This window comes from Hemitrygon akajei, chromosome 4 (assembly GCF_048418815.1).
Source record: "Hemitrygon akajei chromosome 4, sHemAka1.3, whole genome shotgun sequence".
NCBI classification, from domain to species: Eukaryota; Metazoa; Chordata; class Chondrichthyes; order Myliobatiformes; family Dasyatidae; genus Hemitrygon; species Hemitrygon akajei.
Genome location: NC_133127.1, coordinates 130,608,656 through 130,621,451, shown reverse-complemented (window position 1 = coordinate 130,621,451; position 12,796 = coordinate 130,608,656). Strand labels below are relative to the sequence as shown.

The window sequence follows — 12,796 nt, the reverse complement described above, 5'->3', positions numbered from 1 at the left end:
TCTCCAAAGAGTAAAGCCCTAGCTCCCTTAATCTCTGATCATAATCCATACTCTCTAAACCAAGCAGCATCCTGGTAAATCTCCTCTGTACCCTTTCCAATGCTTCCACATCCTTCCTATAGTGAGGCGACCAGAACTGGACACAGTACTCCAAGTATGGCCTAACTAGAGTTTTATAGAGCTGCATCATTACATCGTGTCTCTTAAACTCTGTCCCTCGATTTATGAAAGCTAACACCCCATAAGCTTTCTTAACTACCCTATCTACCTGTGGGGCAACTTTCAGGATCTGTGGACAGGTACCCCCAGATCCCTCTGCTTCCCCACACTACCAAGTATCCTGTCATTTACTTTGTACTGTGCCTTGGAGTTTGTCCTTCCAAAGTGTACCACCTCACACTTCTCTGGGTTGAACTCCATCTGCCACTTCTCAGCCCACTTCTGCATCCTATCAATGTCTCTCTGCAATCTTCGACAATCCTCTACACTATCTCCAACACCACTAACCTTTGTGTAGTCTGCAAACTTGCCAACCCACCCTTCTACCCCCACATCCAGGTCATTAATAAAAATTACGAAAAGTAGAGGTCCCAGAACAGATCCTTGTGGGACACCACTAGTCACAACCCTCCAGTCTGAATGTACTCCCTCCACCACAACTCCCTGCCTTCTGCAGGCAAGCCAATTCTGAATCACCTAACCAAACTTCCCTGGATCCCATGCCTTCTGATTTTCTGAATAAGCCTACTGTGTGGAACCTTGTCAAATGCCTTACTAAAATCCATGTAGATCACATCCACTGCACTACCCTCATCTATATGCCTGGTCACCACCTCAAAGAACTCTATCAGGCTTGTTAGGCACGATCTGCCCTTCACAAAGCCATGCTGACTGTCCCTGATCAGACCATGATTCTCTAAATGCCCACAGATCCTATCTCTAAGAATCTTTTCCAACAGCTTTCCCACCACAGACATAAGGCTCACTGGTCTATAATTACCTGGACTATCCCTACTACCTTTTTTTGAACAAGGGTACAACGTTCGCCTCCCTCCAATCCCCCGGTACCATTCCCGTGGACAACGAGGACATAAAGATCCTAGCCAGAGGCTCAGCAGTCTCTTCCCACGCCTCGTGGAGCAGCCTGGGGAATATTCCGTCAGGCCCCGGGTACTTACCTGTCCTAATGTATTTTAACAACTCCAACACCTCCTCTCCCTTAATATCAACATGCTCCAGAACATCAACCTCACTCACATTGTCCTCACCGTCATCAAGTTCCCTCTCATTGGTGAATACCGAAGAGAAGTATTCATTGAGGACCTCGCTCACTTCCACAGCCTCCAGGCGCATCTTCCCACCTTTATCTCTAATCGGTCCTACCTTCACTCCTGTCATCCTTTTGTTCTTCACATAATTGAAAAATGCCTTGGGGTTTTCCTTTACCCTACTCGCCAAGGCCTTCTCATGCCCCCTTCTTGCTCTTCTCAGCCCCTTCTTAAGCTCCTTTCTTGCTATCCTATATTCCTCAATAGACCCATCTGATCCTTGCTTCCTAAACCTCATGTATGCTGCCTTCTTCCACCTGACTAGATTTTCCACCTCAGTTGTCACCCATGGTTCCTTCACTCTACCATTCTTTATCTTCCTCACCGGGACAAATTTACCCCTAACATCCTGCAAAAGATCCTTAAACATCGACCACATGTCCAAAGTACATTTCCCTGCAAAAACATCATCCCAATTCACACCCGCAAGTTCTAGCCTTATAGCCTTATAATTTGCCCTTCCCCATTTAAAAAATTTTCCTGTCCTCTCTGATTCTGTCCTTTTCCATGATAATGCTAAAGGCCAGGGAGCGGTGATCACTGTCCCCCAGATGCTCACCCACTGACAGATCTGTGACCTGACCTGGTTCGTTACCTAATACTAGATCTAGTATGGCATTCCCCCTAGTCGGCCTGTCAACATACTGTGACAGGAATCCATCCTGGACACGCTTAACAAACTCTGCCCCATCTAAACCCTTGGAACTTATCATGTGCCAATCAATATTAGGGAAGTTAAAGTCACCCATGATAACAACCCTGTTATTTTTGCACCTTTCCAAAATCCGCCTCCCAATTTGCTCCTCGGTATCTCTGCTGCTACCAGGGGGCCTATAGAATACCCCCAGTAGAGTAACTGCTCCCTTACTGTTCCCGACTTCCACCCATTCTGACTCGAGGATCCTGCTACATTACCCACCTTTTCTGCAGCTTTCCTGACCAGTAATGCCACCCCTCCTCCCTTTTCCCCCCTCTCTATCCCTTTTAAAGCACTGAAATCCGGGAATATTGAGAATCCATTCCTGCCCTGGTGCCAGCCAAGTCTCTGTAATGGCCACTACATCATAATCCCATGTATGTATCCAAGCTCTCAGTTCATCACCTTTGTTCCTGATGCTTCTTGCATTGAAGTACACACACTTTAGCCCTTCTACCTTACTACCTTTACACCCTTTATTCTGCTTCTCTTTCCTCAAAGCCTCTCTATATGTTAGATCTGGCTTTACTCTATGCACTTCTTTCACTGCTCTATCACTCCGGGTCCCATTCCCCTTGCAAACCCTCCCGAACCATGCTAGCAAACCTACCTGCAAGGATGTTACTCCCCCTCGAGTTCAGGTGCAAAGATTGAAAAGATTTTACATCAATGTAAGTGTACTACTTTTCAGTACAACTGGGTGATTTGAGACTTGAGTTCTGCATCATCTTTACCCTTTAATAGCTTGGAATTTCATGTGGTTCTGAGTTTCTGCACTGTTTAAATGAGTTGAGCTCTTGTGTTTTTTATGTTCTTCAATAAGAAAATGTTTTTTTTAATTTCCAATTTATCTCAACTTTGTACCATGTATGAAAGGGCCCCACTTAAAAGTAAATGCTCCAATATGTTGGTGCAGAGAAAAATTCCCAGGCTTCATTTGGTTATCATTGACAGTAACTTTTTAAAAACAAGAGGGAATAGAATACCTATATATAATGAAGAGATACTGAATGATATTAAAAGACTGCTTGCTGAGGCTGAAAAATTAGGAGGAGGAAGAAATAAAGAGCACTTATTGTTGTAGATGGAAATTGCACACAAGACTTGAGTAAAGATTGGAAATAAGAGGTTAAACTATCTCCTTGATATGTAAGTAGAACTTTCAAAACACAAAATTAGTCATTGGTTGATATTTTTCTCCCCAACAACAAAATCAAATATTTTTGTACCCCATATATTTCAAAGATTTGTCTTTGCAGCAGAAAAAAATGCTTAAACACTAGTGTCTTGTATTAGATAAAGGTAATCAATTAAGGGAGTTGAGAATGATAAGGGAAATGGAGCTGAGGCCATGATCAGAAAGGACTTCATTGAATGGTGAAGCGGACTCAGGCTTGTATAGTCTTCTGCTATTATTTCTCATTCAATTCACATCATAATTTATATTTTATCACTTAACACTTTGAAGTTTATCATTTAATGCCATTGCTGACCAGGGGTATTATTTAGTCAAGCCTGTCATGATGTGGAGTACTATTATTTCTGGTTTATACTGATTAACAGTGCCTGATCAAATTCAAAATCTGATATTTTACTTGGACTTTTGCCTCATCCCAAAGATATCATCTATGTACATGAACGTTGTTAACTATTGGAATGCAGAAAATAGAACTGCCAATCTTTGAGGATATTTTTTAAATACTAGTGTGTTTATGTCTGATGCTATAGACAGAACATGAATTTAAAGTCTTGTCTGAAAGCATCACTAATAGTGCAACACTCACGTTACACTGGAGATTCTATCTGGAACACCTTGCGGTAACTCTGGAATAGGACTTCATGCCACAACCTGTTGCCTTGGGGCAGGATTACTACCACTGAACCAGGATGACGCTAAATTAAATAATAAATTAATAATATTTGCTGAATCCTTCCTCCTTTTGTTCTTTTGATTCAAAGTCTTATTTTCCTCTTTTAGCTCAAAAAATTCCAGGACACAATGAGGAAAAAGCATTCTGCCGGAGGAATGACAAGTCAGAGAAAAACACGTGGTGTAAATGAAGTGCAAGTTACAACAACTGTAACAACTAAAGGAAAAGATGCTTCTGCTATTAAAGTACGACCAGGAAATAAAACAAAGGGCAACCTTTGCTTGTTAAGGGATATGCAGACTTTACAAACTACCCTCCGAAAAGATGATGTGAATTGGAGTTACTGAAGTCATAAAGTTCACACTATGTTTGTTTACGCCAACTTGGTCATCTTTACAGCCAATGAAATTCTTTTTGAAGTTAACAACTTCTGGGCTGTAAGAATTTTAATTATTTAATTCCACTCTTCGCAGTAAGACTAAGTTATTATGTCTTCTGAATGCAAAATTTCAAGACCATACATTTTTATAAGAACAAACTTGATCCTAGTTGAGTGAACCAGTGCATTTCTGTAATGATGCCTTGTAATTTCAGTGTTGTATCTTTTGCACATGTGCTCTTCCAAGTTGCAGGTGTACAGTTTCATGTATATTACTTATTTGGGAAGTTGAAAAATGAATCAAAGACTCAAATTGGTCACTTGCAGCTTAAAATTATTTTCTCCTATAAATACTGCCCTTATATTTAAGCAAAGTTTGATGACAATTAATATGGACCAAAGTTCAGCAATGCTTTTAAATTTTAAGCTGCAACTGAACTTAATTTTTATCTGCAGGTTGATGTACTCAGGGAAGCCTATCCAAATAATGTACTCAGAAGATAAGCTCATTTAAAGTGACAGTGCATTTTTTTGTATTTTGTTAAATATACAATTGCAGATAATTTTCTGTATATAAAATATGCAGAGTTTTTGATCTGGTTTTTAAAATTTAATAGACCATGTTAATATTTTTATATTTTTGATGATGCTGTTCAGCAAAAAGTTATCCCCTCCACAACTATTTAAGTCTATTTTACATTCTTGCACGATTTGATGGGTGGCTGTTAACTATTTATACAAAACCTGTGTGCTTGCAGCACTTTATTAACGTAGATATTTTTATTAATTAAACCTAAATTTTTGCTTTAGGTAAGATTGGAACAACTAATTTCATCTATTTTGAACTTTAAGACTGGATGATATTTTGTTTATGCTGGACCTCTTTTTAAGTGTGGGAAAATCCTTCAATTCTTCTTGAGGGCTTTGCACACATGAAGCAGTGTGTCTAGCAAATTAATCTTATTAGGACCTAATGTGTTCTACATTTTTCCATTCATTATATGATAGATAAATGAATAATTTGAAAAAGTGGGTGGTGAGTTTTTAAAAACTGTTTTGCTGCACCTTTTTAGAGAGCTCTTTCTAACTCTGCTTATTGTGACTTGCCTTTTGAACTATTTGTAGTGTCTGCATTAAGTTCACCAAATGGGATTTTATTCTTGTTTTGCTTGTAGCAGGTGGTTTGTTTCCTAAGTATACAGTATTATGCAATACATGCCATAATTTAATGGGATTTGTACTATATTAATGGTGATAAGTATCATGATTGTCCTGATCTTAATATTTCTTTGGCTTGTATGGATTGTATCATTTACCCATCTGTCAGTAAGATGGTGGCTGAGCTCACAGGAATTTTTCAACATACGAGATTACTTGTTACTAAAACATTAGTTTAATTTAGTAGCTAAATTTCCATATTCAAGCTTATATAATGCTTCTTTTGTAACTTGTGATGAAGTTGTACTAATATTTTAGACTGCATTTGAGCACCCACCTGAATATGTGAAATCTTTTGGATAGGTTTGAATCATTTATTTTTTCTTTGCACATCTATAAGAATGGTTAAACTGTATTTACATTAAGTGGGAAATGGAATGTAATTCAAGTACAGGACAACATGTTGTCATCTCTGGAGATAAGGATATGAAATTGCTAAAGGTGTAAGTTATTTTACTTGGAAGTGTAATCTTGTGATCAAATGTGAAATAAAAGAGGGTTTTCTAAATTTAAAATCTGAATGTATGTCAAACATGAACTGGAAGAAAACATACTAAATATTTAAATCTTGCATTTTGAACAACTCATTAGTGAGTTTTCCATTAGTGAGCTTGGCTTTTGTGATTATTGAATAGCTAGCTTAAGTTTCATATTAAGTTTCTTTAGTGGCAATTGTCTTTTATATGAACACATTTAGCCCTTACAGCCTATTTCATTCAGTGAGGTAATGGCTGATCTTCCTCAAAGCCATTTTCTAGCCCTATCCCTGGATCTCTTTTATTCCCTTAGTAGCCAGAAATCAATTACATTTTTGAAACAACAGAAGACAGCAAAATTACTTGGAGAAGATGCTAATTTAAAGCGGGTTGGGTCTAAATGTAATCTGATGAAGGCAACTCTTTCATTATGATTGTACAGTGGGGCAATGATAAAAGACATAACCTCCCACTGACACAGCTGAATACTTCCTGCAGTTTTTGTTAGAATTGCTCTAAGCTCACCAAATAGGGCTTTGTGGAGAGTGTTGTAATAAATGACAGCAATATTTTCTGCCTCACACAAGTCTTTATTAGGATAGTATAACAGCAGCTGGAAGAATATGGTTTAAAAATACAGTGCACTTTAAGAGTAATTTCTGCTTCTATAATTCATATAACTTGCTTCTATCAATACATAGTGCATATTGTTTTTACAGCTTGAAGCTGGGAATACAGCAGAGTAATTTTAATTGTTACTGGCGATAAACTAGACATTATTTAAATTTTTAACCAAGCTGAAAACCATCATAACTTTTTTTTCCAATGCTTACTTTCAGAATTTGCTATTTAGCATTCTTATGGAATATGGAGATTTATCCTGAGTTTTTAAACAATGCTTAAACCAATACAGATTATTACAAATGGTAAAAATAAGTAGGAAGCACCTCATTTCCAAGACAGAAGCAAAAAATTACTTAAGACATGATTGACCAGATGGTTCAGCAGACAAGCTGGATTGCCCTCTATGATCTCAGAACAGTTGTGCCCATTTGGATTCAGCTGTAGTACAATTTTAAGAAAATCAACAATATATCCATAGAAATTATAACATGGGTAAACATTTTTGTAATAATTCAACAACTCAACTGAAGACAATGAGTGGGCTTTGTAATACATTGTTGCTTGTATAAAAAAACTTACTTTTCATTTGAATTTACTTTAAAGTATCCATTGTACAAAATGATGAACTTCAACTTAAGCCCGCACCAAAGAAGAAATACTGTGGAATAAAAGCTGTGATAAGGATGAAGCAATGTTATTTTTAAACTAATCTGCACGTTCAAGGAAGTTATGAAATGTTGCTGTACTTTTACTGTTAGATATAAAATTAAAAATCTTAACATTTGCATAGACCAAATGTTGGTTTCTATATTGCATAAATGTAGGTGATTACCTAGAGAATTTTAATAAATCACACTTTACACACCATATTATGTGGAGAGTTGACAAGATGTCACTTATGTCCAATAATCACAAGGTGGTTCACTAAGAAAGCTTTTCTAACTAGCACTGTTCTTCAATGATTTGGGGCAAGTAGCAAAATCACTTTCCTAAAAAGTTTTATTGATCAATCACAGCATGCCTTTTTGATTGCAAACCTCTATCCTTTCTATTCTTACATTTCAGATAAACCTCTTTAAAAGTGTCATCTAAAGAAAGACAGTTTTGTGGATTTAAGGATTGCAAACTCCAGTGACAGACCAATAATGAGATTATCAATCAGAGGGACAAAACATTTAAATCCACCAATACAACTGTGTAAGTTAAATCAATATTAAAAGGGGAGAAGACCTATTATCCTGACATGATCTTGCTGATACTTCACAGCCAACTAAAGGGGTTGACTCTTAAATGCCCTTGCACAACCTTCTCAAGGACACTTAGGAATGTCTCATAAATGTTAGTCTTGCCAGCAGCATTCAGATCCTGAAAAATGAATAAATAAAAACTTGCACAGCAGACTGGCATTCATTTGTGTTAGTAAGTCAGTTGAAATGGAAAATATCACATCAAATGTACTCTTATTCCCCTCTAAAATGTGTGTTTACTTTAAGCAAAGGTCACTAGAGAATAAGATGGGAGTTTATACTCTAACCTAATTGTCTTTCCTTAACGCTCTTCATTGCTCCTGCTTATTCAAATCAGAAAATTCAACATAGATCAGGGATATAGTAAAAGATCATTCAGACAAACATCAAAAATGGTAAACCTTATCAATTAGAACTGTCTAATAAATTACATCAAAGTACATTCAGGATTTAATTGAACATTTTAACAATTCTAGTTTTGTTTACTTCTGTTTTACATATATTTAACAGTGATATATTCAACCAAAAGGAGAAGTCTTATGTAGTAATTTGTGAAACCTAAAACTACAGACTGAGATGAGTTTGATTTGTTTCATCATTAATTGTGAAATTCATCCAGAATAAAGGAAGTAATAAGAGTTAATTGCAATCTGCCGATAAACATCTTAAGGTATACATCTCGGAACAGGACTTGCCCACCTTTCCATGCAGTTGAGAATTTTCTGTTTGCAACTGCACAAATGTAATTTTAACACTGAAAAAAAAATTGTATTAAGGTGTAAAATTATTCAAATCCAAGTCTTGAATTTGGCTTCTTCTGTTTTTAACAAACACGCAAAGTTTCAGTTAAGTGGATACCCTACCTACACTTAGAGGTGGGGTGCTCACTTTGCTACATCAGCTACAGATTTTGTACATGCCAAATACATTTAGTTGCAAGGTGCTCAGGAAACCAAGCTTCTATTTACTGCTCGTACAACAAAAATTGCTTCTACCTGTCATTCACTTAACTTTGACCCATCCCACAATGTACCTCCCTTCTGTGGCAATGTGCAACTTAAACACCAGGAAAAATATTTGCGCATAATCTGTACTATCCTTGGAGCATTCTGCACATTAGGGAGCCAATTAGACTGACTTTCAGGTAGGAGACCTTTTATAAAACAAAAACATGCTCACTATTTATAGCATTCAAACCTACAGTGTTTCTGTTCGGAAATCCTGTCCCAACTGTCTTCAATAACAAATCACACTCAATACGACTATTTGGTATTTTTCTTTCTCTCCCCAACTCTGTTTTTGAAGTATACTTGCATGGGCCTAGTGTTAATAGATGGTCTCGTATTATTTTAGTAAAATTCTGATAATCCCTCACTTTTGCAACTTTGGAGGAGCCTGATTTGCAGATTTTCCAGACTATTATATATTATTCCTATTAATACCACAATGACTATTTTTGTTATGCTGTAGTATAATAATTCTTCAGTTAGCCATGTTTAAATGGGGGAACAGGAACAGGCCCTCCGGTGAATTTAAAGGGAGCACTGGAAGATGGACCTAGTAAGCTTAATGGCTGTGCAAGAAACAGAACCAGGTGCGCCAGATGTCAAACCAACCATTTTCTGGGGAAAAATGATTACAGGTTTTCAGAGTTAAGCTCAGTCTTACTTTAGAAAATGAAATGAAGCTGAGATGTTTCAGATTTTGTTTCCTTAAATAATATTGTACATAGTAGTACACATTTAGGAGATAACTTACGTGAAAGAAAAATACTTTCAATTGATCTGATAATGTTTAGTTATAAGTGGCTTGCCTTGTTTATAATAGATTTCTAGCTTCAATTTGAAAATGTCCTCTCAATCCAACTACCTTCAGACAGTCAAATCAATTTCTGGCAATGTATGAACATCAGTCATTTAAATATTCTCCCAGAATATCTACTCAAAGAACATCAATTAGCCAAAACCAGTCTCTTTTTTTTCTAAAATTATCAAAATATTTGCACAATTACAATGTTATTTTGGCCCACTTTGAAAGGTAATTTATGTCCTAAATAATTCAAAATAAATTCTGATATGATAAAAATAAAATGGTTATTTTTGCAATTACATAGATGCTTTAGTATCAATAAAATGCAAAATAAAGCCTGCACTTTGGAGTCCCAAATTTCTTTCTTTCACTTCTTTTCTATTGCTCGTTGTAATTGAGGGAATGATGAGAATTAAATGATTTTATCCATGTGTAATTTATTATAGACAATAGGTGCAGGTGTAGGCCATTCGGCCATTCGAGCCAGCACTGCCATTCAATGTGATCATGGCTGATCATCCACAGTCAGTACCCCGTTCCTGCCTTCTCCCCATATCCCTTGACTCCGCTATCTTAAAGAGCTCTATGTAACTCTTTCCTGAAAGCATCCAGAGAATTGACTTCCACTGCCTTCTGAGGCAGAGCATTCCATAGATCCACAACTCTCTGGGTGAAAAAGTTTTCCTGAAATCTGTTCTAAATGGCCTACCCTTATTTTTAAACTGTGGCCTCAGGTTCTGGACTCCCCCAACATCGGGAACATGTTTCCTGCCTCTAGCGTGTCCAATCCCTTAATAATCTTATATGTTTTAATCAGATCCCCTCTCATCTTTGCCCAAAACCTCCTGCATCCTTAAACCTGCAGTCATGCTCTCCTGCTTAAGAAAGATTCTAAGGAAGTAAATATTTTTACTTACATATACATATTTTCTGTGCAAGCAGCAGAAATTCTTGTACTCACATCAGTACATTTAACTAGATTAAATTTGGATTAGATCTATTAAATTTCACACATAAAAGCTAAAATTCTAAAACCCAATTACTTTTCCTTCAAAGGAGATAGATTGCTGATGCTTTGGTGCTGTTGAATTTGCAATAATCAGTAACCTTTTATGACCCTAGTAGCAAGGTTTGCAATAGACCAACATTAGCAGACTATATGATAGTATTATCTGGAATATGCTAATTTAGATTAACACTCTTGACAAATCTTGGACCTAAAATGTGAAACTGCTAATCAGGCAAAATGTAGCAAGAATTTAACCTGAAAACTAAATGTTTGAAGTCATTTACTGTAGTTTTCAGCCCCAAAATGGGCTGAATCATTTTCAATATAATTAATCATAAATTGTTTTTTTTAAGATTAGGACAGATACATACAGAAGATTCATCATAATTTAGCTTTCTAAATTGTTATCAGTAATTCCTGAAATACCTTTACACACTGCAGTAATCTGGTTACTTACACCCCAGTAACATAATCCTGAAATACAGGTTTGGTTTAATGATTGAGCCTACACTACAAATTTCATGTTTTAGATACATTTCCCAATTTATTCAAAAAAACTAGACATTTTACTAACATGTAACTAATTTCTAAAGCTTCAATATATAAATATGAAAATACAATTTAACAAAATAATTTTTTTGTGCATTAAAAAATGCTCTGTTCAAGTACATGCCTAATGCCAGATTAAAGAAAGGATTCAAGAAAGCTGGTAGTTTACACACACAAAAAAAAACAAGGTGGCACTAGCTGCGTTTCTCATGTGCCTTGCCATCAGGACAGTTGGTTTGGTCAACGGAAACTTGGCTGTCATAGTTTAATATACAATATATTTCAGATAGAAAAATACATTACTGATTTTCAGTACTTTTAGTTGTACTGATCAATCCAGTGCAAATGTGAACTGAGTTACAATACAATGGTAGCAATATTTTTGCAATACCAAAGTGGCAATTTGATTTGAATAAGATATAAAACTAACATTTTTTAAAAAGTCTACACAGCACACAGTGAGTAAATTACCATTTCTGGTCACAGTCAACATACCTGCACAGTTATAGAAGTCATTTTTCCCCTTATAATAGTTTTTCCATATATATTTTACCACACATATACTTTAACATGTTTCTTACCTACCAGGTATGTTGAATTATCATTTGTTTTATTATCCCTCCTGTTAAAAAAGAGCGAGGCAAGAAACCCAGTATGGAACAGTTGGGAACTGTAGTGTCAAACTACAGAAAGCAAACAGATCTAAAACATATGAACACACTGATTATTGGCTACAAGTTTAAATGCTAATCTTAGAATTAAAGAGAACAATGGTAGTTAATCCTATCAGTGCAACAAAATAATACTTGCTTCCAAATCAACAAACTGCTTCATAGTCTATCTGCTTGCAACACTTGAAATATTTGTTTCAAATAGCAATTATTGTTCTTACTAAAAAGATATATTTATAAGTTAAAGTAATCTTGCATATATATCCTTGGTTGAATGCATGAATTTTTTTTCTTAAAGCATCAGAAGACCTTTGTATATATTGCCCTCACCTATTAATATATTCTTTAATGTATTCAAGTTTCAAACAGCAGTCTGCTCTGGTGTAACTGAACGTGATGGTGAGCCCGCTTTCTCTGATGAGGAAGCAGATCTGTTAGAAACTTCTCGCTGTAATTCTTCTACTTTTTTCTGAAGCTCTGTTCGCTTTGCTAAAAGCTCCTTGTAACGCTGATGAATAGGCTCCTGTATTCAGAAAGGAACGATTAAAATAGTGCAATGTACTTCCATTGGCAAACTTGTTTTCTTTGACAATATTTATAAATTTATTTAGCTTTCCCCCACCCCCAAGAAATCACATGAATTTGGGGAGCAATTCTTTAAGTAAACCAAGCAGGCTTCACTTATCTAATTCAGCACAACATCTGTGCTGTGTACCAAAATGCCTTATTATGCTGTACTATGTTCCATGTCCAAAGAGGACCTAAATTTCAAAGTTCAACATACATTTGTTAATAAAGTATAAATACTAAATACAACCTTGAGATTCGTCTCCTTATAGGCAGCCACAAAACAAAGCAACCCAATAGAACCCATTTTAAAAAGACCCACTGTGCAGAAAAAAGAACAAATGGTGCAAA

General features: G+C 36.2%; 2 protein-coding genes across 8 annotated transcripts in view; one reads left to right on the top strand and one right to left on the bottom strand.

Annotated features, from left to right (window-relative positions):
• The window catches only part of LOC140726649 (centrosomal protein of 57 kDa-like), a 39,547-nt gene extending 32,091 nt beyond the window's left edge, over window positions 1-7,456 (top strand). For all 3 annotated transcript variants that reach the window (XM_073043307.1, XM_073043306.1, XM_073043308.1), the window contains exon 11: window positions 4,004-7,456. In XM_073043307.1, coding sequence (XP_072899408.1) covers window positions 4,004-4,243 — 240 coding nt within the window. In that variant the 3' untranslated portion in view covers window positions 4,244-7,456. The remainder of the gene's footprint in view (window positions 1-4,003) is intronic.
• mtmr2 (myotubularin related protein 2) overlaps window positions 6,539-12,796 on the bottom strand; it is a 114,848-nt gene continuing 108,590 nt past the window's right edge. For all 5 annotated transcript variants that reach the window (XM_073043301.1, XM_073043304.1, XM_073043302.1 and 2 more), the window contains one exon: window positions 6,539-12,401. In XM_073043301.1, coding sequence (XP_072899402.1) covers window positions 12,240-12,401 — 162 coding nt within the window. In that variant the 3' untranslated portion in view covers window positions 6,539-12,239. The remainder of the gene's footprint in view (window positions 12,402-12,796) is intronic.